This window comes from Telopea speciosissima, unplaced genomic scaffold (genome assembly GCF_018873765.1).
Source record: "Telopea speciosissima isolate NSW1024214 ecotype Mountain lineage unplaced genomic scaffold, Tspe_v1 Tspe_v1.0140, whole genome shotgun sequence".
Classification (NCBI taxonomy): domain Eukaryota; kingdom Viridiplantae; phylum Streptophyta; class Magnoliopsida; order Proteales; family Proteaceae; genus Telopea; species Telopea speciosissima.
This window is the reverse complement of record NW_025317476.1, coordinates 9,392-35,959: the sequence shown is the minus strand read 5'-3', so window position 1 is coordinate 35,959 and position 26,568 is coordinate 9,392. Positions and strand designations below refer to the sequence as shown.

The 26,568-nt window shown below is 39.4% G+C and overlaps 1 protein-coding gene and 1 pseudogene across 1 annotated transcript; one reads left to right on the top strand and one right to left on the bottom strand.

The window, feature by feature from the left end:
* Positions 1-1,150: 1,150 nt before the first annotated feature.
* LOC122647755 (flavonoid 3',5'-methyltransferase-like) lies at positions 1,151-16,911 on the bottom strand. Its single transcript, XM_043841081.1, has 5 exons — positions 16,841-16,911; positions 16,649-16,734; positions 3,363-3,507; positions 1,896-2,028; positions 1,151-1,454 (listed from the first exon to the last, which is right to left on the bottom strand). The coding sequence occupies exons 1-5, from the start codon at positions 16,880-16,882 to the stop codon at positions 1,159-1,161; spliced, it is 702 nt and encodes a 233-aa protein (XP_043697016.1). The 5' UTR covers positions 16,883-16,911; the 3' UTR covers positions 1,151-1,158.
* Positions 16,912-23,581: 6,670 nt separating this feature from the next.
* Positions 23,582-24,941, top strand: LOC122647753 (annotated as a pseudogene).
* Positions 24,942-26,568: the final 1,627 nt, after the last annotated feature.

Genomic DNA, 26,568 nt, shown 5'->3' with positions numbered 1-26,568 from the left:
CAGAGACTTTCTCTCCAATTGATATTCCCCAATTAAGAGTAGTGGATTCCATGCTGAGCATCTTTTTCGTTCACGATGCGCCATTATAAATCCAGCACACCGATATATAGTCCACATGACATCAAACATGTTAAACGTGTTTTATATGAATACCTTTTTTCTCATATCTGGCAACTCAATACGGCATATCACGTTTTAAACGGGAAAATTTGGACAATTGTTTTATTTGCATTTCAAATACATTTTAACTAACATAGATGTAGACTAGTCCCTCAATATCCAATGGTCAAAATTGCCAAATCATGCGTTCATGTAATAAAAATTGATGACTTGCTTAGAAAACTTCTCCAAGTTGGTAGAATATTACTGTCACTTTATTGTAATACCTGTGCCCAAAATACAGGGGTAATTTGGACTTTTCACTGTTGTCGCAGATCTTGAGTCAGCAATCAATTGAAGATCTTGATTTTTTATGCGTGATCACTTGAAACTCCACTGGTATCATATCCCAATCCGATTGATCACAAACTTTCTTTATAACTTATATTCCCCAATCAAGGGTAGCAGATTCCATGTTGAGCATCTCTTTCATTCACGATGCGCCATCACAAATCCAACATACCGATTTATAATCCTAATGGCATAAACCATTGTTATACTAAAACCCATAATGTAACACCGTAACGAGGAGGATCTCTCAGATCAAAAGGTCAACTAGTGATGAGTACACATTTCTCCTTAATACGACAGACAGTATCACATGTGAAAATTTATACTAAATTCTTTTCCATACACACTAACGATGTATACTTACATTTATACCCAAAAGCAGCATTTCTAGTGACATACAATGTAACGATCATATGAACAGAATGTCCGATACTATCCCTAGTCGAGAACTGTTTTTGATGAAAACCCATGAATTAAACATATAAGCCCCTAAATAAATTCATATAATAATTAAAATTAAATTTATTTATTACAAAAATATTTGGGTTTGATGGACATATTCCACCAGTAAGATCACAAATATTTAACACCTTAACGGGTGTCAATACAAAAATCCCATATAATAAATACACACAAATCATAAATCTCCAAATCTTCGTTGGTCATCAATGCTTACCAACTCGAGAGAAGTGTTTAAAAATTAAAATGTTAATAGAGATGCTTACACAAGGTAAGGCCATCACCAATGGAAATGTGTGATAGTTCGATCCGGGAATCAGAAGCTAAGAAGCTGTTCAACTTCATCAAGGGTCCTCTGTAAATCCTCATGAATGGTAGCATCTCATCATTTTCCCCCATTGCAACTGCTCCATACATCAAAGTGTTATCATATGCAATAATCCCTCCCAACTTAACTAGTTTCATTAGTAGCTCATGATATTCCATGTAATTTTCCTTGTTAGCATCCACAAATGCAAAGTCAAAACCTTCTTCTTCATGGTTACTTTACACAAGTACATATACCCCACAGGTTAATTTTAAGGGAGAATATTCTTTGTGTCGAGGGCGCAGGTTACGCCCAGACACATGGGGGTGGGCGTAATGACCACCCTGCCCCCCTGAGTGGCAGCCCCATGTGTCTGGGCGCAGCCTGCACTGCGGCACAGAGAACATGAGCTCGATAAATAGGACCTAAATCAAATATGAAATCAAATTAAAACCCACAAAGAAACTGAATACAAAAGCAAATAAAAATTTAAACTGAACCAAACTGAATCGATTCAGTATTGGTTTAAAAAATGTATTCCTATTCTCGGTTCAGTTTTGGTTCTACATTTTGTTTCTTAAATCGAATCAAAACCAAACCGATTGGCACCCTTAGAGAGAGAGAGAGAGAGAGAGAGAGAGAGAGAGAGAGAGAGAGAGAGAGAGAGAGAGAGATCTCACATTGCTTAACATTTCATTCAGGACTGGCATGGCAGGTGATTCAATGAAGTTGATTTTGTGCTCCACATTGGCCTTTTGGATGAAAGGTAAACCAATACTGTATGCTTCCTTATCTGGGTCTATTGCAATTATCTGCCAAAATAAAGTTTTATATATTATAATACGAAAACTATTAAACGCGGGAGCCTTGTGCACTGGGTACAACCTTTTTTTTAATGCTAAAACTAATTAACTAATTAAGCATTGGTTTGATGCTCAACCCAGACTTAATCTGACTTAAAACCAGGTTGAGATTAGCACAACCCATTTCTTGGAAAAAGAAAGGGATCAAGAAAGGGATCTTGTAGTTTTGAACCAACCGGGTTCATCTATTTTTGAGATTTGTCAACCAATCACCTAGAAAAAAGTAGAATAATGCCTTGCCTTAGTAGGTGGGCCATTTTTCTTAATTGAGTTGGCCCAACCCAGCATACAATGGTTTAAGTCTCTGAGAACACCAAGAATGAGTTGGGCCGAACTTGATCAGGCCTGCAAGGGTTGGGAAAGTTTAGCCCAAAAAATAGGTAAGAGGTTTTTGCAACTTTGCACCTCTAGGCTGGGATACAGTCAACGTCAACCTAGCTCCTAACGCAGGCCAAAAATTATCTCCTGCAATTCTCTGCTCGGTCCATTTCCCCAAGTCCATCTAATAGGGGAGGTGTGGACCCCACCCGGTCAGTGTGTTCGGGCAGAGGATCACCCCCATTCTTCTTACACAAGGAACCTTAACTAGTCAAATTTAAATGAATCCGGTCAGTTAAAATAGTTCAGATCAAGTCGATGTATGAGGTTTAGTTCTCCCAAGGTTCATATCAAGATTTGAAACATAAAAGCAAAAAATTTCCCACTTTGGCCAAACTAGAGGGCACAACTTCGACCATATGGATATCTAGAACCAGAACCGAAATTGAAATCGAAACCAGCCATTTAAAATGAATCGAATCGAACCGAATTAAATAGGTTCGGTTTTGGTTTCAAAATATGAAACTTTTTATTGGTTCGGTTCGATTCGATTCGGTTCAAATTGAATTAGGAACCGAATAAATCATATTCTTTTTTAATTATCCAAAAAAAATTAATAACATGGATGATAAATGTTATTCCATTTTAATATTGAAAAAAAATTTAAATAGATTATGATTCTAACAAACAAGGGTTCTTTTGTTGTAAAAATGCAACAAAATTGTCCAAGAACATAAAAGAAGACCAAAATCGAATACAAACCGAGATCAAAACCGAGCCATGTCGTTTCGGTTTTGGTTTGAAAACACATGTTCATATTTGATTTCAGTTTCCACATGTTGTATCTTAAACTGAACCAAAACCAAACCGATTGACACCCTTACTTCCGCGTATTATTAGATAACCTTGCATTCTTTCTCATGGGTGGGTGAGGATTTTTGGCAACCATGATTGTAATTACTTACCTTGCCATGATGGGGCAATGCAAGAGCAGTGGTGAGAAGGGAATAACCAGTGAGGACACCGATCTCTATTGTCTTCACAGCATTCGTGAGCTTTAAAAGCATTGCTAGGAACTGCCCTTCATCAGCAGGCACACCCATAACGCTCTTGCATAACATTTATCCCAACAATATCATCGTAACAATCATCAGAGGGATTGATTGAGATAGAGAAAGACTCAGAGATAGAAGCGGAGGGGTGAAAACCAAGGTGCCTCGGGGTCCTCTACTGTCGAGTTACCCGTACTATCGTGTACGCCCTAGACATGGCAAATGGAAAAAAGACTACCCTACCCCTGCCCGAGCAAGGGTAAGACCGGTTTGCTGTGTCTAAGGCCCATGACAGTAGAGGCAGCTCGGAATTAGAGGATCCGGATACTTGGTATTGATGAACTTCTAAAGTAGTTATTGTGGATGTACTTCTAAAGTAATTATGTGGACTTCAGAGACAACATGGTTCACTTGTGGCTTAAAGGAATTGGGATCCGTTCCTGTACCAAATAGAAGCCCACCATGTGGGACAGATGTACCTTACAAACACACCTCGTGGGGGGAGTGTTGGGGTATCCGGTGTAGGCCAAACTACAGTCCAGGGATAAAACCATGGTTCCCTAGGGAAACCAATTATAAACTAATTAGATTTTAATTTTTAGGCTTTCCCATGGTTGCCCATGGGAACCCTGGTGCAACCCTGTTAGGGTTTCTCCTTCCAATTATAGAGCACATTAGGGACAGAGAAACAACATCTCTAATCCATCACATGGCAAGAGGGATCCATCCCATACTCGAATGCAAAATGGAAATAAATCGATTCGAGTTTCTTTCGCATCCTATAAATATTAATAATTAATAACTTAAGGAATTAAACAAGAATTGCTAACCTGGTGAGCCTCAAGTGTTGCTCCTCAAATAGACAATGGTTCTTCCTCTATTGAGCGCTCCAAGCAAACAGATCTGAACCTCCAATGGTGCTACCAAGGTTCTTCAAGCTAATCCCAGATGATCTCGAACACTTCAGCACAAATCTAGGGTTTCTCAAACCCTAACTCTCAAACACAGATGAGAGAAGCAAGAAGAAGAAAAGAGATCACAAGAGGGAGAGAGAGAGACCAAAACGTAGGAAAGAGAGTGTCTGCCAAAAATGTGGAGAGCTAGCTCTCCCTTCTGCGTTTTGGTCCCCTATATATAAGCCTAGGGTTTAATTAAAAAACCCTGATGGATTAATTAATCCTAGTGAGAGTCATACTCTCTCTCTCTCGGTCTGGCAGTTCTGTTTAAACTCAAAGTGCTACACAGGTGAAGAAGCAGAATCTAAGAGGGAATGTATTAATTAATTACTTTATTTAATATTTAATGGATAATTACAATTAGCACCATATCCATTAATTAAATAAAGTACTAATTAAATTAGCAAATTCCAAACAACTCCCTATATGATAACTATTTATCATATATAACCCCCCACTAATCAACACCATCGTTATGGAATCTAGGGCATGTACACATGTACTGCCAAACCCTAATCCATAGTACATGTCCATATACGAGCATCTGTTCACCTGCTCGGGTCCCGCAAAACTCGATAAAATATTTTTTTCAAATAATTATAAATAATGTATCATTTTATGTAAAATAGATTTTTGCAAAATCATTTCCAAAACGGCCTTTGGATCCAGTTACGATCCGACCATGCACAAACAGTCTCTATCTTGGTGTTCCCCAATCGGGCGTGGTGACCGTGTTGGATAACTCCTTCACTCACAAAGTGTTCACGTATTCTCAGAATAAAGACTTTGACTCGCTTGAGTCTCAGTCATTGATGAACCAAAGAAGGCGATCACACTTTGCAGTGACAGGGTTCCCCAGGTACAGGGTGTCGGTGACACATGTCTATCCCTTCCTACATCTGGCAGTAATACATGAGGGAATCAACAAAGTAGATTCTTCGCCAATGCACACATCAAACATGTGAGCACTCGCATCCGTACCCTGACATCACATGTTTAGGCATACCCAATGCGACGACCATTTGATAAGGGTGCCCAGCCCAAACCCTAGTCGCGACTACCATTTTAAGTATAACTTACGGACACATAATGCTCAAAAAGTTTATATCGCATGTGACAATATTAAACTAAAATGTATAAATGTTCAATACAAAGGTGAACCGGGTTGAACCGGACCGAACTGGGTTTGATGGACACACACTTGTCCAACAATCTCCCATTTGTACATCAAAGCCAATTCCCCATACATTTTAAGCCTATGCCTTCCATGTGTTTCTCAAACACTCCTGGTGACAAACCCTTTGTCATGGCATCAGACACATTTTTAGTTGTGTCCACTTTGGAGATACTCACGTCGCCCTGCTGAATAATCTCTCTGATGAGGTGATACTTCCGCTACACGTGCTTGTTCCTTTGATGAGCCCTAGGCTCCTTAGCTTGTGCAATGGCCCCTCTGTTGTCATATAACAGGGGAATGGGGCCCTTGACAAGATTAGGGACTACTCCAGAAATGTTACGAACTTCCTAACCCAAACACCTTATTAGCCGCATCATATGATGCAAGGTGTTCATAAAAATAGGGATCGGCTGTAGATTTCTATTTTGTACTCCTCCATACACTGCCACCTCCACTCGTTAGACTCGTAATGACTCATAATACCTACTGCATAGCAAACGTCCAGCCTCGTACGTAACATAGCGTACATTAGACTTCCTACTGCTGAGGCATAGGGAATCCTCTTCATCTCTTCAATGTCCGTCTGAGACAGAGGACATTGAGATCTGGAAAGGCTGACTCCATGCCTGAAGGGAACACTTCCCCTCTTGGAGTTCTCCATACTAAATTTGGCTAGGACTTTGTTTATATAGGTAGCCTGTGACAAGCCTAGCATCCTTTTCTGGCGATCTCTTACAAGTTTGATCTCAAGGATATAGCTAGCTTCACCAAGGTCTTTCATCGAAAACGTTGTGAAAAACCACTATTTTACTGATGAAAAGAATCCTACATCGTTACCAATCAGCAATATGTCATCTACGTATAAAACAAGAAAACATATTGCCCTCCCACTGATCTTCTTGTAAACGCATGGTTCATCCATGTTTTGATCAAAACCAAACGATTTGATTGATTGATCAAACCTGATGTTCCTGCTCCTGGAAGCCTGCTTCAGCCCATAAATGGACCTCTGTAATTTGCACACCTTTGTTTCTTCATTTAAGGAAGAGAACCCCTCTGGCTGTTCCATGTAGATTTCCTCTTGAAGGAATCCATTCAGAAATGCAGTCTGCACATCCATCTACCAGATTTCATAATCAAAGTGTGCAACGATAGCTAATAAAATCCTGATGGATTTCATCATCGCCATTGGTGAAAAGGTTTCCTCATAGTCTATGCCCTCTTTCTGGGTATAGCCCTTTGCCACCAGTCTCGCTTTGAATCTTTCGACCTTTCCATCTGCGCCCTTCTTCTTCTTGAAGATCCATTTACATCCAATTGGCTTGATGCCAAGTGGTGGATCGACTAGAGTCCAGACCTTGTTGGAACGCATCGAATCGATTTCAGAGTGCATTGCCTCCAGCCACCTAGTGGCATCAACATCCTTTAGAGCCTCAGAGTATGTCATCGGATCATCATCCGATTCAACCGATACCATGTGGAACTCTTCCACAGTTTTCTCTTCGGTTAGAAGAGTAAACCTGGTGGGTGGTCTAATAGTCCTCCCACCGCGTCGAGGTTCTTCAGGTGTTGGTATTTCAGCGGGTATGCCAATTGGTCTCACTTCAGGAAGTGACGTTTCTGAGCTATTTGATAGCTCTTTAATGACTACTGGTTCGGACCTCTGGGTCACCATTTCTTCCTTCAGAAATGTGACGTGTTTACTTACAATGACCTTCTGGTCAACTAGGTCATAGAAATAATAGCCTATCGTGCCTTTGGGGTAGCCTATGAAATGGCATCTTGAAGTCCTGGATTCCAACTTGTCTGTTTGTTACTTTCGTATATGTGCTATGCAACCCCATACCCTAAAGTGTTGAATACTGGGCTTACGCCCTTTCCATAACTCAAAGGGTGTCTTGGCTACAGACTTGGATGGAACCCTATTCAAGATGTAAATTGTCGTTTCTAAAGCATACCCCCAGAAAGAGAGAGGCAGCTCACTATAAGTGAGCATCATCCGGACCATATCCAATAGGGTTCTATTGCGTCGTTCGGATACACCAATTTGTTGTGGTGTGCCTGAATTAGTTAGTTGCCTCATTATCCCTTGGGATATGAGATGATCTTTAAACTCATCCGATAGATACTCCCCTCCATGATCTGATCGTAAGGACTTGATGCGTTTATCGAGCTGTCTTTCGACCTCGGCTTGGAATTCTTTGAATTTATCAAAGGCTTCCGATTTCCTCCGCATCAAGTATATGTATCCATATCTAGAGTAATCATCGGTGAACGTAATAAAGTACTCATACCCATACCTCGCTTGTATGTTTATGGGTCCACACACGTCAGTGTGTATCAACTCCAACCGATCTGTGGCTCTAGTACCTTTATTGCTAAAGGGTTTCTTGGTCATTTTACCCTGAAGGCATGACTCACAAGTGGGGAATGGTTCCACCCTCAGACTTTCTAAGGGCTCATCCTTCACCAATCTACTGATTCGGTCCACATTAATGTGACCCTTAGTTAGTAAGTTCAGGAACGGCAATTGAAAGGGAACGGATACGTACGGCAATTAAACGGACTAGACGGTAATAATACTTTTCAAAAATTCGGCTTCATAAAATGCATACGATAATAATATGGTACGCATTTAATACGGGTATAATACGGCATAGACGGCAATAATACTTTAAAAAAAATGGACATATATTCATTATATAACATGCATTCATCACCTAATAAATAAAATAATATCATGATTTTATGAACTAAAAAAAACACAATAATATAATATGCTATATAACATCTCTACGATTATCATTTAACATACCAAAATATCAATAATCTACAAGAAATGAATGTCTAAAAATGAGATGAGGAAGTTGATTACCTTATCATTAAATCATTCTTCCAACATTACATTTCTTATTATCTATAATGAGATAACCATATATTTTTAACCAGATGTGTTCTTGTGAAGGGGGATGAGTTCCCACTAATTAATCAACACAAGACAAGAGGGAGAGTTCCAGATATGGATCTCCACTGTACACATTAGCTACAAGAGACAGAAAAACAAGAATAAAATAGAATAGAGATTGAGCCGTTCTTGCCAATATCACACCAGATTCATTTGCTTCACTACCACCATCAAAGTTCAAAGACCAGAGAAACAAGAGGAGAGTACAAGACTTAAGTGCCGCTTTGTTGAACGGAGATGGGGAGGATGATTGGAGATGCCCGGCGGCTACTATTGCTTGCTACGGTTGGATGTTCAACGTAAATCGAAAGGGACGAAAGGGAAAGTGAAATCGTTTCCCTAAATTCTAATCTTTTGGGTATTTTTTTTTTTAAAAAAAATGTATAATACATATAATACGCATATTATACGAGTATAATACTCGATCGATTAAAAAATACAATTTTTTATAAAAATATGGGAAAATACGGGGACGGGAGTATTATAAGTTTAAAAATTTGGGTACGCGTATAATATGCGTATTTACTAACTAAGATGTGACCTAATCTTAGATGCCATAGATATGTTGAGTTCACTGGAGCTGCTTTCCATTTCAAATCAACATTTGAACAGACATTCGTTCTAATAGGGCAATCTAGAAAATACAAACCACTTTGCATATATCCAGATACCACAAAAGAATTATTAAAACGAATAATTAATTTAGAATTAAAGGAGAAACTATATCCGTCCAAAACGAGTTTTGAAACTAAAATAATCTTCCTCTTAAAAGAGGGTACATAATAGCAATCCTTTAAAACAAAACTAGCAGAACTAAAATTTAAAATAAAAGTTCCCACAGCCATCACCATGGTCTCAGCTCCAGTGCCCATCCGAAGATGCACTTCATTTCTTTTCAGGTTCCTTGTCTCCTTAAACCCCTGCAAATCATTGTAAATGTGAACAGTGGAACCACTATCCACCAACCAATAATTGGTCGGTTCAAAAGATAAATTAGACTCATAAAGAACGTAAACATCACATGTACCTTCTTTAGTAGCCTCTGTTTCATCCAGGTTCTTGTTTTTCACAGTAGCCAGGTAAGCACGACAGTTTCTTTTCCAGTGACCCTCCTTCTTGCAATAGAAGCACTTGCCTTTGCCTTTATTGCCAGACTTCCCACCCTTGGGTTTCAGGGTCTTACCCTTATTTTCCTTTTTCTTCTTCTTCCCACTTGAAGAAGGCTTTGCCTCAGTTGCATTAATCTCAGCCTTGTCCTTTTCCAAGGACGCTTCAGCCTCTACCAGTGTGTTAGCAAGCTCGGTGAACTCCATCTCCTTATCAGGCATCTTAAAGGGTGCATAGGCAGAAGTGAGTGACGCTAAGATCACATCGGTCTTGTATCGTAGGCTGAAATCAGTCCCCATGGATTCTAATTTTTCAAACAGATTGATCATTTTCATTACATGATCCATCACTAGAGTCCCCTGGGACATCTTGGTGTTGTGGATTTGACTCACCACATCAGAATGGGCGTGTGTCAACTGTCTGTTGAACAATTTTGCAAGCTTATCCATCTTACCCCTAGCAATGCGTATATCCTTGACTGAGTCCAGAACTAAATTTTCCAACGATCCTAGGATATAAAGTGACCTTTGGAATCCCTCATTAGGAACTCATGCATCTCTTCATTTGCCTCAAAATCATTTGGGTCGGATTGAGGAGGAACTTGTTCATTAAGAACTTTGTATAGTCCTTCAGCAGTCAGGAGCAATTTAATGCTCCGGTACCAATCGACATAGTTTGTACCATTAAGTTTGTATTCGCTAATGAGTGTTAAAAGGTTGGAATTAACGACAGTCATTGTATAATTATCTACACATGTACAAGTAAAAATCACATGCTAATTAACAATCATTGAAATTAAAATTGAGCATACACACATCAATGGTCTTTCATGATTTGGGTTTCCCTCATAACCCAACAGATGAATTGGATACCTACAACCCTTGTATGCATAACTTACCCTGTCGGGAGTCATTATACACACCATGGTAGTGTGGACTAAGCTATTTACCTCATGGGCTTCTAATATTTTCAGACACTTGGGTGCCATATCCAGATCTTGTCGGCTGACATACACCCAAGTCATGTACTTACCTATTGCATTAGTTAGAATCATGGAATCATGAAAGATGGCCCACTGTCGCAGTGCGCTCTCACTATCCATACCCTAACGTATCTAGACAGAGGTAAATATAGATAACCATGTGATAGTGGTCCTGGCAATGTCCTATCGGCGTATGCGGGGCATATCACATAATCTCTACATTGATCTTCAATAGGAGGCCATAGACATGTCTACCGATTAAGACTAGTCCATATCATACATGTATTATGATTAAAGAGGGATTAAGCAACTCTCACATACATGGATAGATTTAAACAACATAATTAATCAACATTAATTAAAAGTGATTATGGGATGACGGCATTTTTATTAGAAGCAATTAAAAAACCCTCCCAATAAAAATAAAACTAATAACTTTGGGTGCATTTATCATGTCATGGATGCCACGTCTCGATCATCTTCTCTGCCCGATCATGTCTTCAAAGTAGGTGACTTGCATCTCCATAAGCTTTGAGTGCCACATGTGGATCACCATCTACATGCCCTGGGAGTCCTAACTCCTCTAAAATTACAATGAAAACTTAGGAAAAATTCTATACACTTTTCTTTCCATAATAATAAAGAAACCCCGCATGGAGAAACCAACCTACCATTTGGGTTACCCATGGGGTGGAGTACATTTGTTTATAAAAAAGATAGGGGGAAAGAGAGAAAGAGAGAGAAGCATCACATCCACCCATAACCCCATGTATCACATACACAAACAATCTATCCACTTATTAGAATGTCATTCCCATAATCACAATATAATATAATTTCATGCATGGGCATTAAAGCAAGTAAACCAATAAAAATTACATGGATTCCTTCAATTATTGAACCACCACATCACATGTGATAACATGCATCCAAGCTCAAAAATTAAAATCATATTTTAATTGCAAGTGAGTGGAGGGAGAGATCCCTTCACCCATTTTCTTCCTTTAAAACCAAAATTCTGCTTTTTCCGTAGACAGTAGCCACTGGCACCATAGGCAGAAGCGATTGGCACCGTAGGCACTAGCCACTGGCACCGTAGCTAGAAACGACTGGCACTGTAGCCAGCAGCCCAAAAGAAAAGAAAATACGTAAATGGGCAAGGAAAAGGGGGAGGGGCGTGCATAGAGGCTTGCCAGCGTGCGCTCCACCCCCCCCCCCCCCCACACATGATTAAAATTAAAAAAAAAATAATCATCACATCTTACATTGATACATGTTTCAATAATTGGAATTAACAAAATAAAACCAAATCCATTGTTTGAGTTAAAATAATACCGCAAGCGTACGGGTCGAACACGAGGAGATATACGCCACTTTATTTAACTAACTTGAAAGTAATGCAAAGTGAACCAAATTAAAGTGTTAAATTAAACTAATTAAATTAATGAAAATTAATGCATCCTAACTCATAAGCATCTAACAAAATTAAGGGATTAAATTGGCGTCCTAACACATGAGCATCTAACCTATCAGACTAACGCAAATTGAAAGGAATAAAAATACAGCCACACATAATAACCACATAAAAAGGAATAAGGGAATAAAAGTGCATCCACAAACCACAACCCTACAAAAAAAAATAAAAGAAATAGAGGGAGAAGAAGAAGAAGATAGAGAGAGATAGAGGAGAGGGAGAATGAGATTAAGGGTTTAAAGAATGAGATACCTTGATGTGCTTGAATACTTAAATAAACTCACCATGGCTTTCTCTTCTAAATCTCCATGTCTTGTCATCAACATAGGAACTTAGACTAAGAAGCTTTAAACTAAAACTATTACAACCATTAAACTAGACTTATGAAATCAAAATTAAGAACTTGAAATCAAAACTAAGAACTTAAGCCAAAAATAGGAAAAGAAGAGAAAATTTCACTAAGTGAATGAAGTAAAAATTACACTAAAAAACTGAATTAAAATTGAACTAAAAACTGAACTAAAAAACTACTAACTTCTTACAACCCAGAGGGCAAGGGGTATTTATAAGGGGAAGAGAGGAGAAGAGAGAAGAGGGAAGTGTAGGAGAAATATTCCCTAAGAAAAGAGAATATTCTCTTCTCCTTCCTCTTTTACAATGCCTTGAATCCTAAGAAAAAAGAAAAAAAATAGAAAGAAGAAGAAGAGAAGATTGTTTACATAGACCTTCTATTTCTAAAAAAATAAACTTCCAATTCTAACAAGTGCTTCCTTTTCTTTGTAGATATCTTCTCCAAGCAATAAAATCAAATCATCTTTGATTTTTCAACTTTCCATAGGTGAGAGAATATCTTTCAAAATAAATCTATCCCAAGTAGAATTCCAGAAGTGCCCTTGAGAAGTCGGAGGAGAGAGAGAGTAAGGGTGATGACTAGGATTCCTTCAAGAATAAATAAAATACCCATTCTGTCCTTCAGAAAACGTGGAGCATGGGGTGCTTATATAGGCCTCACCATTGTGTTCCTTGAGAAAAATCACCCAAAATAGACCCAAATTTCGTCCAATTTGGAGTTCGGGAGCCCAAGATATCTCAAGTTGAAGTTGGACTGTCCAGAGCCCTCCAAATGGAATCTTTCGGGTACAAGAAATATAACTTCTGGTTATTGCATTAAGACTCCTGGCATCTGAACTTTTGCTTCATTTTGTCCCTGTCCGACTATCAATAATTACAAATAAACCCTTACAGACCATTTTCACACTTCGTTATGGAAACGGCCGTAACTTCTTCGTTTCAACTCGGAATTAAGTGCCGTTTGAACCATTGCGAAGCTGACTCGATGGGCTACGCATCCAAGCCATTAACACCTCTAAACAGCTTAAAAACATTTCCTTAGCATCATCTCCTCCATTTTCACAAGAATTCACCTAAAACCTGAAAAGCACAAGAAAGCACCGAGTAACTCTGTCCAATGTGGTAAAATATATGTTTTATGCCCTAAGATTTCACACATAAATGTGCTCATCATCCATCATCACATGGGTAGGTTGTTACACTAACAACCTTGTAACTACCCATGTGCACATGGGAAGGTTGTTACACTAACAACCTTGTAACTACCCATGTGCACATGGGAAGGTTGTTACAACAATCATATTTTAACCACCCATGTGCAACTTGTATCCCACTCATGACAACCATATTAATCCATTAATTATTCAATATTCATGGGTGGGAAAGGTGGCTCTGATACCAAACTGTAGGCCAAACTACGGTCCAAGGGTAAAACCATGGTTCCCTAGGGAAACCAATTATAAACCAATTAGGGTATTGCCCACCCTGGGTTAGCCCATGGTGTCCCATGGGCGTCCCATTTTAATTTTTAGGCTTTCCCATGGTTGCCCATGGGAACCCTGGTGCAACCTTGTTAGGGTTTCTCCGTCCCTCATATGCCCCACGCAATTATAGAGCACATTAGAGGCAGAGAAACAACATCTCTAATCCATCACATGGCAAGAGGGATCCATCCCATACTCGAATGCGCATCGAAAAAAAATCGATTTGAGTTTCTTTCGCATCCCATAAATATTAATAATTAATAACTAAAGGAATTAAATAAGAATTGCTAACCTGGTGAGCCTCAAGTGTTGCTCCTCCAATAGACAATGGTTCTTCCTCTAGTGAGCGCTCCAAGCAAACAGATCTGAACCTCCAATGGTGCTACCAAGGTTCTTCAAGCCAATCCCAGATGCTCTCGAACTCTTCAGCACAGATCTAGGGTTTCTCAAACCCTAACTCTTAAACACAGATGAGAGAAGCAAGAAGAAGAAGAGATATCACAAGAGGGAGAGAGAGAGAGAGACCAAAAACGTAGGAAAGAGAGTGTCTGCCAACACGTGGAGAGCTAGCTCTCCCTTATGCATTTTGGTCCCCTATATATAAGCCTAGGGTTTAATTAAAAAACCCTGATGGATTAATTAATCCCAGTGAGAGTCATACTCTCTCTCTCTCTCAGTCTGGCAGTTCTGTTTAAACTCAAAGTGCTACACATGTGAAGAATCAGAATCTAATAGGGAAAGTATTAATTAATTACTTTATTTAATATTTAATGGATAATTACAATTAGCACCATATCCATTAATTAAATAAAGTACTAATTAAGTTAGCAAATTCTAAATAACTCCCTATATGATAACTATTTATCATATACAACCCCCCCACTAATCAACACCATCATTATGGAATCTAGGGCATGTACACATGTACTGCCAAACCCCAAACCCCAAACCCCAATCCATAGTACATGTCCATATACGAGCGTCTGTGCACCTGATCGGGTCCCGTAAAACTCGATAAAATACTTTGTTCAAATAATTATAAATAATGTATCATTTTATGTAAAATAGATTTTTGCAAAACCATTTCCAAAACGGCCTTTGGATCCGTTACGATCCGACCATGCACAGACAGTCTCTATCTTGGTGTTCCCCAATTGGGCAGTGGTGACCGTGTTGGATAACTCCTTCACTCATAAAGTGTTCACGCATTCCCAGAACACCGACTTTGACTCGCTTGAGTCTCAGTCATTGATGAACCAAAGAATGCGATCACACTTTGCGTGACAGGTTCCCTCAGTGCAGTGGTGTCGGTGACACATGTCTATCCCTTCCTACATCCGGGCAATACATGAGGGAATCGATAAAGTAGATTCTTCACTAATGCACACATCAAACATGTGAGCACTCGCAATCACTGACATCACATGTCTAGGCATATCCAATGCGACAACCATATGATAAGGGTGCCCAGCCTAAACCCTAGTTGCGACTACCATTTTAAGTATAACTTACGGACACATAATGCTCAAAAAGTTTATATCACATGTGACAATATTAAACTAAAATGTATAAATGTTCAATACAAAGGTGAACCGGGTTGAACCGGATCGAACCGGGTTTGATGGACACACACTTGTCCAACATCCGGATCAGCTACCCACATGGGGACGAATGGGGACAGATCTAACACCTCTATAGGGCGTGGATCCCACACCCTAGAGGTGGGTCCCACACCCCAATGAAGGATTCGGATTTGTCCCACCCCTCCCCATGTGGGTGGTAGTTCTGAACTTAGTGTTGGGGGGGGACCACGTCCTCACTAGCATTAGGCTATGTCAAAGTAGTTAGCCGGTGGAACCTAAGGCTGTCAATCAGTTCAGTTTCGGTTTCGGTCCTATGCCTTGATGGTGTGATCCGAAAACAAACCGAGAGTCGAGTTAGTTCTAGAAATGGAAACCGAATTCAAACCTACTCGATTCGGTTCGATTATAGATCTAATTCGATTCTCCAGTACAGTTCCATTCAGCTAGGCTGTCAATTGTTGCTGCCTTGTTATATTCTCAAGAAACTCCATTTGTATAGGAATAAAAAATATTAATAAGTAGATAAAAATCCCAAATGAGTTCTCTATTTTCTGATCTTATCTTTCGGTTTACCCATCAATAAAGTCAGAGAAACACATCAAAATAATAGTTCCAAAAGGAAAGGCAACACCATTAAAAAAAAAAAGATATAGGGTTTTGGATTTAAGTGTGGTATTTGGTTCAGTTTTGATTCAAACCAAACGGTCTTTGAACTAAAACTATAACCGAACCGAAATGAATTAATGCTCTTATGAAAGAACCAAAGCCAAACCAAATTTATTCGGTTCGGTTAATTCAGCTAGGTTTCAGTTTGGTTTTAACATCCTTATTGGAACCCCTCTTGGTATTGGGATCACGTTCACGTATGTGACCGTGCGAGAAGTGAGATGTTCAGATGGAATCCACTTGTACATTGGTTAGTGCACGAGGCTCCTGCCATTGCGGGGTCTGGGCCGGGAAGGGGTAATAATGTACGCAATCTTACCCCTGCTTTCACAAAGAGACTATTTCCAAACTGGAACCCGTGACCACTTGATCACAATAGAGCAACCTTTACCATTGCACCAAGGCCCGCTCTCTACTGTAAAGAAGCTTAGAAGAAAAAAGCAGTAGAACTTACATGTGGCCATACTTCTTAACAGTTGCCTCTCTTAATTCCTTGAGTTGAGCATGTTCCCTTGGAAACGCACTGGTGTCTAAGATATACTTTATGACAACAACAATAGAAAAAGTAATGTATAAGATCTTGTCAGCAGTTTTTCAAGTTCCTGATCTGATAACATAAACCAGTTGATCTGTGAAAGTCACAAACCTTAAGGAGGGTTTCACTTTGGAGGATGCCTCTTCCTACCATGGCTTAAGATCTGAAGATTTGGTGTGGAAAGCAATGGAAGTGACAATGACTAAAGTGTGAAGAAAAGAGAAGGGGAGAAAGTACACTAAATAAAGGTTACTCACGTTTGATTGAGTAGGTACATTAAGGTCCGTCTGATTGTGTCGGTGACCTAATTGACTTGTGAATGACAACCCCACAAGTAGTGGGCCATTCCGCAGTCGCAAAAGTTGGTTAGTGGTGGGTGGCTTGTGTGGCTACCAAAAATAGAAGAATAAAAAATCGACAGCCCCTCATTTTTTCTTCTCATCGTAATTCATGAAACCATTTACTAAATGGATAGATTTTACTTTTAAAATTGGGACCAATCGGTAATGTTGTAGCCAGAATCTGTGTGGATGACATGGACATCATGCAAAGAGTAAATAACATGGAAGAGGTCTGGAGTGGATTACGAGGGGGGATTTTTCGATATCCAAGTCAGTCTCAGAATTGAGATTATTTATTGGGAAGTAGTTTTCTGCATGGGAGTGTGGCCTACGCTAGAGACACATCCAACGATACGGCAAAGAAAAGAAAGAAGAAAAAAAAATGATAACAGTGAAGAATATTAATTGGAAATGGTGGGGAACACAAAATAGAGCAGGGAGAGTAGAAGATGGGTTGAAAAGAACATGAAGCTTCAAAGGAGTTCTGCGGCTGAGGCCATTAGAAGATGGGTTGCTGGGTCATGAATCGTGGTTTACTAACATGAGTGACCCATGGCTTAGGATTAAGAAGATGGGTTAACGGTTAACCCCGAGTTAACCTAGGGTTGGGTATAACCACGGTTAACTTTGGATGCAAAACTAACCTTTCAAATTCTAACCGTTGGATTCATAGCCTCCACGTGTCACTCACCTAGAGGGGTACTTGCAGGAACTTGCAGATCCTCCAAATCGAGAGGATAAAAATCCACAAAAGATATTCTTTTGAGGTCCTATATATCGTCGGATCTTCCCTTATTTGCCAGATATGAAAGAAAAGGTGTTTTGATGGTATAACGCTTTACTATTTGCCACTTGATAGTAGATGGGTTAGTTGCCACTTGGTAGTAGATGGGTTAGTCCATATGATAGTGGATCTCACATACATCTAATAAATAAGGACATACCCAATGCGGGGTCTGGGGAGGGTCGTAATGTACGTAGCCTTACCCCTGCTTTCACTGAGAGACTGTTCCAGACTCGAACCTGTGACCACCTGGTCCCAATGGAGCAACATTTACCATTGCACCATGGCCCACCCTCACCCTGCATACATCTCAATGGCTAAATTTTACTCCAAAATAAGCATGGAAAGTTGCTCAAACTCTAATTCAAAGATTTTAGTAAAATTATCAAATGTCATCAAATGGAGATGAATATAAAACACAAAATGACATTTAATTATTTCATCTAATCATTTTAAGCTGAAATTGTATCAATGAGATGCTTGCCTAATCCACTATCACATGGACTAACTCATGTACTATCATGTGTCAAATAGTGAAGCGTTATACTTCATTAGGCATAGTGCCTCATCAGCCAAATTCTAGCATTTACTCGCCATGCCCTCAACAACTGCACCATGACGGCTGGAGTGAGGCTGAAAGCTTGTGGAGAGGTAGACCACAAGGTCCTTAGTACATGCATCAAGTTCCATGCATTCCAATTTGATTTACCTAGTGGCAAAAGCAAAGATAGCATCTAGAACTACCATTAGGATGGGTACATATGAGAGGGATAGGACTACGAAGGTCTGCATGTATAAACAACGGGGTATAAACCTATATAAGGGAGGGTTCATTGGTTCCAGTGTAAAGTTTTACATGTGGCCAATCTAAACAATTTCCTAGATATTCAATGGTCTGAATTATCACATCACTCTTCCACAAGAAAAAATTTTTGGATGTACCTTGATAAGGAAATTAGGTCAGGGTGTAGTGGAACGCCTTTTACTCTTTCCCATAGAAAAAGAAAACTCTATCTTCATTCTTGAAGGATCACAAGTTTAGCCGTAACCAAGGAGTTTCAATAAAAACAACATCATTCCATTTGTTTTAGTATCCTAAAATGCAAAGTTTATTTTCCTTCTCATTTTATATATGAGTAGTAATTACGAAGGTTTACCTATATAATGTCTATGAAAGTTAAACTATACTCCTCCTACCACCACCTCCTCCTCCATCGTTGGAGCCGGGTTGCCGCCTTTGGTCTCTCTCTCTCTCTCTCCCTTCCCCACCCTCTGCTCTCCCACAACATTTTTCTAGTTGTTTTCTTGCCGTAAAATGCAAAGTTTAGTTTCCTTCTTATTCTATAGAAGGGTAGTAATATTTACTAAGGTTTATCTATAGAATGTCAATGAAAGAAACTCTAAAGAAAGAAGCTCTGTTTTTTTTTTTCCCGGTAATAAGAAAATTTATTCAGCAGAATTTCGTGGGAAACATAAGGCCTCTTAAACAACAAGTTTATGACGCCAAGGAGTGGAATGAGCATTTTAAAAGAATTCACCTTGGCATTCCAAATTTTTCAAAAAAAAAAAAAAAATTACATATGGGGTACTTATCATTTAGAGAAACTACACCTGGATGCCTCACGTCTTTGGAGTACCCTTTTTCATATTTTCAACTTTGTTCATACTACCATCTCCATAAACTCCTCTTACACCGATGGAGCTAGGGATGCTGCCTCTCTCTCTCTCTCTCTCTCTCTCTCTCTCTCCTAATCTGTTCATTTCTCTCCCCCAGTACCCCGCCCTATCTCCCCTAGCTTATCCCATATATTTACTCAAAATCTCCTACCAGAAAACATTTTTTTCCCCCCGAAAAATAAAGTTCTACCTCTCCTTCTCTCCTGATATTTTAAATTCTCATATTACCCCTGGTAGCCTATCTTCTCTTCCTCTTCCAGCAGCCCACCGCTGCCCTGCCACCAGCCCTACATTGCCTTCTGTCCTCTACATCTCCCCCCACCCTACCGGGCTTCTACCTGCATCCTCCTATCCCTTTCACAATCACCATCTCAATTGAATTCTTGTTAGATGTGGAAAAATAAGCATTAAGACTGTCATGCCTCTGCACCAAAGTGGGGGTCAATTAGAGCACATAACAGGGGCATCCAACAAGGATGAGATTTTTCATTTCACAAGGGATGGGTGGTCATTTCATTCTTCTTGCGTCTGGCACAGGTGCCATGCAACTTGGCAACCTTCTTTTTTCCAATTATGTAAATAAACAGTTTTAAAAAAATTACCGGGTATGTCATGTCATTTTTAATAGGGGATGGTCTTCCTCCAACCATGATCATCCCTTGAGCAAGGTGATAGGATGGAGTGCAGAGGATATAGAGCAGAATGTCTTATAATTTATACCAAAATTTTTTTAAAAAAAAAACAAATTCTTTAACACATTAAAAGTGTCAATAAAAATAAATCTCTTTATTTTTTTTTATTTTTTTTGGAGACAGAAGGAGTATCCAACTTTAGGCCAACTAAATCCCCCCGGGCTCGTATATGACCCTGTACCACGCACGAACCGGGAGCTTCTGGGCCCTAGTAAACCTCAGGCGGGTGGCCCCAACAAATTATGCAGCGGCAAAATACATAAATAAAAACTTGGGACTAGGAGGGGATCGACTAAATCTCTTTATTAATATATCCTAATCCAAAGTTGGAAATACATATTGAGATACTTAAAAAAACCTGGGAGTAGAAGGGGATCGACAAGGGAACCCACAAATACAGATGGGTTTTTGGGAAGGGGGTGTCAAACATTGACTCGGTGCCCTACTTCCACGGGCTGCCTTACATCTTGCATCACATTTACTGTTGCAAGGTCCCAAAATCTGATAACATGTAGCACCATCCACCTTCTGCACCATCACCTGTGATGCTATTCCATTTTCACAATAAAAAACACAACAAATTAAAGGAATTAATTTTTGGGATAATAACTAAACCCTACTAATAAGCCTTCTAATTCTTTAAGAGGTTTATCTAAATGATTCACATATAACTAGGAAGTCCCCTTTGCTACATGTGAAGTTTCAAGTTAAAAGTGACAATAAAACTTTGAAAGTCTAGAAACAATGGTTTGAGGAATTGGTATCGAATTGGTAGCTTTGTCTGGATCAGATCGATATCGATTCTAGGGTGATCCCATATTGAAGCGGATGAAGGGTTAAAAAAGTTATAAATCAAATTTTGGATTGAAAATCGGTGGTAAATCTGTCAAAGCCGGGTTGATCCAGGGCGATCCAAATCAGTATCAACGGAGCCGATCCCTTGTTTGGTACCAAATCTTAAAACCCTAGCTATAAGAGAGTGCTATGACACACATAAATAACTGAAAAATAGAGGGATGCATGAACATACATGCATGCCATGACAGACCATCTAAACAAACTTTTGCCTTCTAATAAAACTAGGGCTGTGTTTGGGGTGCATTCTTGGAATGCATTCTAGGTTGATTTTGCATTCTTAGACAATAAAAACAACTATTTTTATCATTTGAGAATGTAAAATCAACTTGGAATGCATTCTAAGAATGAATACCAAACGCAACATAGATATATTTAATGAGAGGAAAAAGATGATGGAATACCTGAGATCAAAAGCAGAGCAAAGAGGAGGATATGACAGATTGGAGTGAAAAGCTTGGCCATCTCTTCTTACTAAACAACTCTCTTGATGCTAACCTACAACTTGCTTTTTTCTTTCTTCCTTTCTTCCTTCCTTGTCTTCATCTTCAAATTGAGTATTGGGTTAATATATAGAGTTATCAGTGAATTGAAGGAAAGGTCTTTGCTGAGCTGTTTGGGAGCATTATTTTGGAAACTTTTCTCCTTGAAAGGTTAAAATAGTTTATTTCTTAATTTCATTCCTCATGTGCCGCAAAAGAAAATAAATCCTCTATCAAACCCCTATAACCCAAAAAATAAACAGGAAAAAAAACTGAAGTAAAATTAATAGGATATAAATGAATTATAAATGGTAATGTTTATTATTATAAGATATCAATGAATATTTAACAGTTAAAATTAGAATGAGGGTCTTTTGGAAAGTGTTTTTATGGTAATATATATGAGAAAATGTTCTCTATGGGGGCGTGAGAACTGCCCCGCCCCCCATGAATGGTGGAAATCCCACCACTCGAGTATGTGCGCTTTCATTGATCGCGCATGCATAGCCCCTGCTCTCCCCCACAGAGAAAGCTTCCAAAAAAAAAACTGAAGTAAAATTAATAGAATATAAATGAATGATAAATAGTAATGTTTATTATTATAAGATATCAATGAATATTTAGCAGTTAAAATTAGAAAGCCAGGCAATGAGGGTCTTTTGGAAAGTGTTTTTATGGTAATATATATGAGAAGATGTTCTCTATGGGGGTGCAAGGACTGCCCCACTCCCCATGGAAGATGGAAATCCCACCCCTCGAGTGTCTACGCTTTCATTGATCACGTGTGCATAGCCCCTGCGTTCCCCCACAGAGAACACTTCCCCAAGAGCATGAATGCAATTCTATAAAAACTAAAGTAAAATGTACGGAGAAAGTTTTCCTTCACCAAACAGTGAAGGTTCACCACACCATCCTAGGGTTCACAAACCCTATAGGTCTTATTATATTTCCTAGAATACCCCTCCCATGTGCATCTGATGGCCCGCAATGAATGGATTCCCATGGCAGATCAAGGAAAATTCGGTCCAAAATTTAATATGCTGATCTGAATGAAGTCTTCTGTATAAATTCATGAGATTGTAAACTTAGTTGTATGATCTCAAGTTATTCTATAAATAGTATTAAAAAAAATTTCCTACAATATGTGTGAAGGAAAAAACTTATCTATTGTCAAAACTCATAAATGTTGTACCTCCATAATAGAATGAGTTAGAGTTGTTAGCATTTGATTAGCAGTCCCAATTGTCTGAATTAAATGGTGTATTAAGATCATTGTGTAGAGCCTTTTGCTCAATACTAACCTATCATAATTAGCTTGAGATTAGCGAAGTAGAGCCTACTTCCTCCAAAGGTTCCATGTTTAAGACCTCCTATTCCTTATCAAGTCTAGGGCCCCCTCCCTGCATCCACCCACCCACAAAAGAAAAATAAAAAATACAAGAAACTACTAAAACCTCCTTCTCCTTATCAAGTCTAGGATCCCCCATCTTTCATTCCTCTAGTGCACCACACTTAAGAATCCAACCATCCACCCAACACTTAAAAAGATAAAAAAAACGCCAGTGTCCATGTTTGAACGGTTGAATTCTTAAGTGTGGTGCAACACTTGAGAGGATGAAAATCTCCTATTTCTTATCAAATCATTATCAAATGATTGAACAACCAAAGTCCATTAAAGGATGATATTTAGTTGACATTCATAAAAAATATCTAATAAATTATGAATTTAGTAGATCCTGTTTGGCAAAAAGACGGATATTCCTTGAATCACTTATTCACAAACCCTCCCCCAAAAGAATAAAAAACAAAAAAAGAGAAGGGTGTCCTCTTTCGTGAATGAAACTTTCGTGCACAGACACAACAAGGTGTGCAATGAACGCCTTACACCCACTAGGGCAAAGGTAAGGCCATCATTGTGCACCTTACTATGCCTGCATAGGACGGGCCATAGAGGATTCAAATTGCTCCTTATAACACTCTCCATTTTCTTTCCTACTTCCTTCAACCCAAACCCAATAGCCATGGATTCCAACAACCAAGAAATAGCACAAGTGCTTCTCCCTTTTATTCATATCTGCAAAAAGGGTCGAGTTAAGCGAGTCAAGGGTACAACCTTTGTTCCCCCATCGGTCAACGATCCACAAACCGATGTTTCATCGAAAGACATCGTAATCTCACCGGAATCCGACGTCTCTGCCCATCTCTACCTACCAAAACTCAAAAATGAAGATATTAACAAGAAGAAGCTACCTCTCCTTACTTCCATGGTGGAGGTTGTAAGGGTATTTATATAATATCTCTTCATATGTTCTAATATAATCCTACTTGTATTAAAGCTCAGGCTGTGAGGCAGCAGCCTGGGTATTCCAAACTCGATACTCAAGGAGTAATGCTTTAAGCAACCTTGTGCTTAAATCCTAAACCCTAACAAAGGCTTCTGTATTGAATCCACTTTTTCCTTAATTATCCACAGACACCTTAATCTCCTCGTCTCCCAAGCAAACGTTGTCGCCGTCTCTGTCAACTTCCGTCTTGCCCCAGAACAACGTCTCCTTGTCGCCTATGATGACTGTTGGACTACAATTCAATGTATTGCAGCCCATGCTGGAGGCGGCACCACCACCACCGCCGCCGTAGAACCCTGGTTAATGACTTACGCAGACTTTGACAGAGTTTTCGTGGGTGGCAATAGTAGGGATTGAGCTCCTCTCCAGTGCGGGACGATGTCCAGCACACCTCGTCCGACTGGGGAGGCCTCGATCCACATGCCACTGCACCAGGATGCGTGCGGCGGTGTGGATCGGAGCTCCCCAGCCGCATGATGTGCGCGGGACCGCCCGACGTACAAGTGCGCTGAAGAGGAGCCGGATCCCGATAGTAGTGGAGCCAACATTGCCCACAACGTGACCATGCGTGTAGGCTAGCTAGGGTTGCCTCATGGCATTAAAATCTATGGTGCTCTCCTAATTCAACCATATTTTGGGGCATCTGAGCCAATTGGATCAGAATTGTTAGCGGATCCAATAAAGAGAGAATTGCAAGAGGGAATCTGGAGATTTGTTGCACCGTTTTCTTCTGGAATGGATGATCCAATGGTTAATCCGGTGGTGGTGGGGGTGCTGAGTTTAGCGGAGCTAGGGTGCTCAAGGGTGCTTGTTTGTGTTGCAAGCAAGGATGTTTTGAGAGATAGGAGAATACTTTATTGGGAGGAGTTGAGGAAGAGTGGATGGAATGGAAACGCGGATTGTGGATGGAATGGAGACGCGGAGTTGTTTGAGGTGGTGGAAGGAGAGAATCATATTTTCCAATCTCCACAATACTGAAAGTGAGAATGCGGTGGTTATGGTCAAACGTTTGGCTTCTTTTCTAAGTTTCAAATAAACTAACCGTGGTGCGGTACTTGATCAATACGTCAAAAGCTTTAGAACCGATGAAACACGTTCAATCAAATCTTTTAACTTATCCCATGCTAAATTGGTACAATCTAACACTTATACACTAGATTGGGCCTCATTACGTAAGCTTTCCTTTGTTTAGCCTAGATATTTGTCATATGATAATTTAAACGGCACCCAAAAAATATTATTTTTTTCATGCCAAAAGACGTAAAAAGTATTGAAGGTTCATGAAATATTTTGTTTTTTTTTTTCTTTATGTGAATTTATTTAGCAATAATTTTAGGGAAAATCCCTAAAATGGTCTATTTGTTCCCATGTGTTGGTGTTGCCTATATTGTGGAATTATAAGAAAAAACCACACCCTTTAACAGTTTAACATTCTCTATATACCCCTAACCCCCGTTTGTTTGCTAGACAAAAAGGGTTGGGAATGGTAAAGTCATGGACTCCACATGTAGAGGGTTAAACAACAGAATAAGCAATTGTTACCATTATTTTTGGTATCGCATGTGATCAATCGTATGAGTTGAAGAAGCGTAGGAGTGCCAGAGTCACAAGAACTCAAGAGATAACCGAACAGATCGTATCCGACTTCTAATCAAGAACGTTCTAATCAAGAACGTGTGAGATCTTTCCAGTGCCTTGATTACATGTATGTATGTTTTAGATGAATATTTCCAAGAGTCTCCTATCCACGTCTTTCAAGATTCTAGCGTTTTTGGTAGAATCTCGAGAGGATGAAGAGGGAACTACATTATAGTTGCAAATGATCATCTCTCCTCCCACAACGTGATGATCATTTGTTGTTATTGAAACCCCTCTCCCTCAGCACAATTTGAATGAAAGGTCATTTGAAATGAGAGATTGAAAATTTAGAAGCCTCGATGGAATGCACCTATGAACTTTTTTCAAACAATTTTGAGAATATTAAGGTTCGACAGAGAACTGACAAATGCAAGGAGGTCTCCAAAGAAGTTGTTGAAGGACAGTTCAAGGCTTTGTAGTACAGAAAAGATTCCAATGTTACTTAAAAGGGACCCGAAGATCTTATTATTCGAGAGGTTTAGAATCTTGAGACTGCTTCACGAACCCCAGAAACTAGAAGGCAAACCTGTGGTTTGTAGCACTACCCGTAAGGGTAAAAAGCCTGCAAATCTCTCTCTCTCTCTCTCTCTCACACACACACACACTCATATGGAACCTTGCAATCATTGCTGAAGAAGTATCATTGTCTGTGTAAACCATGGAACGAACTTGGGTTATGTTTGGTATGCATTCCCATTCTGAGAAAGAACATTCTCAGTCTCAAAATGCACAATGCATTCTGAACTAACAATGGGAACATTGTTTGGATACATATTCACCTTAATAGCATTCCTAATTTTGATTACAGATGGTAGTTATAACCAGATTTCGAAACAAGGAGGATGGGGCTTTGTAATACAAACATGAATTTTATGCATCATCTATGGACTATGGAAATGCAGGAACAACACAAGAAACGGAGCTCAGAAGACTCAAAGGACTCCAAAAGACACTTCTATTGAATTGCAGGAAGCTGACAATCTAGACTGATTTAGAGGAGCTAAAGAATTGGACAACATGCCAAG

Excerpts from the sequence above, each read along its gene's own strand:
- LOC122647755 (XM_043841081.1), bottom strand. The coding sequence starts at position 16,882 with ATGGTAGGAAGAGGCATCCTCCAAAGTGAAACCCTCCTTAAG. Across the intron at positions 3,508-16,648 it reads GTTAAGAAGTATGGCCACAT|GAGCGTTATGGGTGTGCCTG; the intron begins GTAAGTTCTACT and ends AATGTTATGCAA. Across the intron at positions 1,455-1,895 it reads GAATGAAATGTTAAGCAATG|GTAACCATGAAGAAGAAGGT; the intron begins TGAGATCTCTCT and ends TACTTGTGTAAA.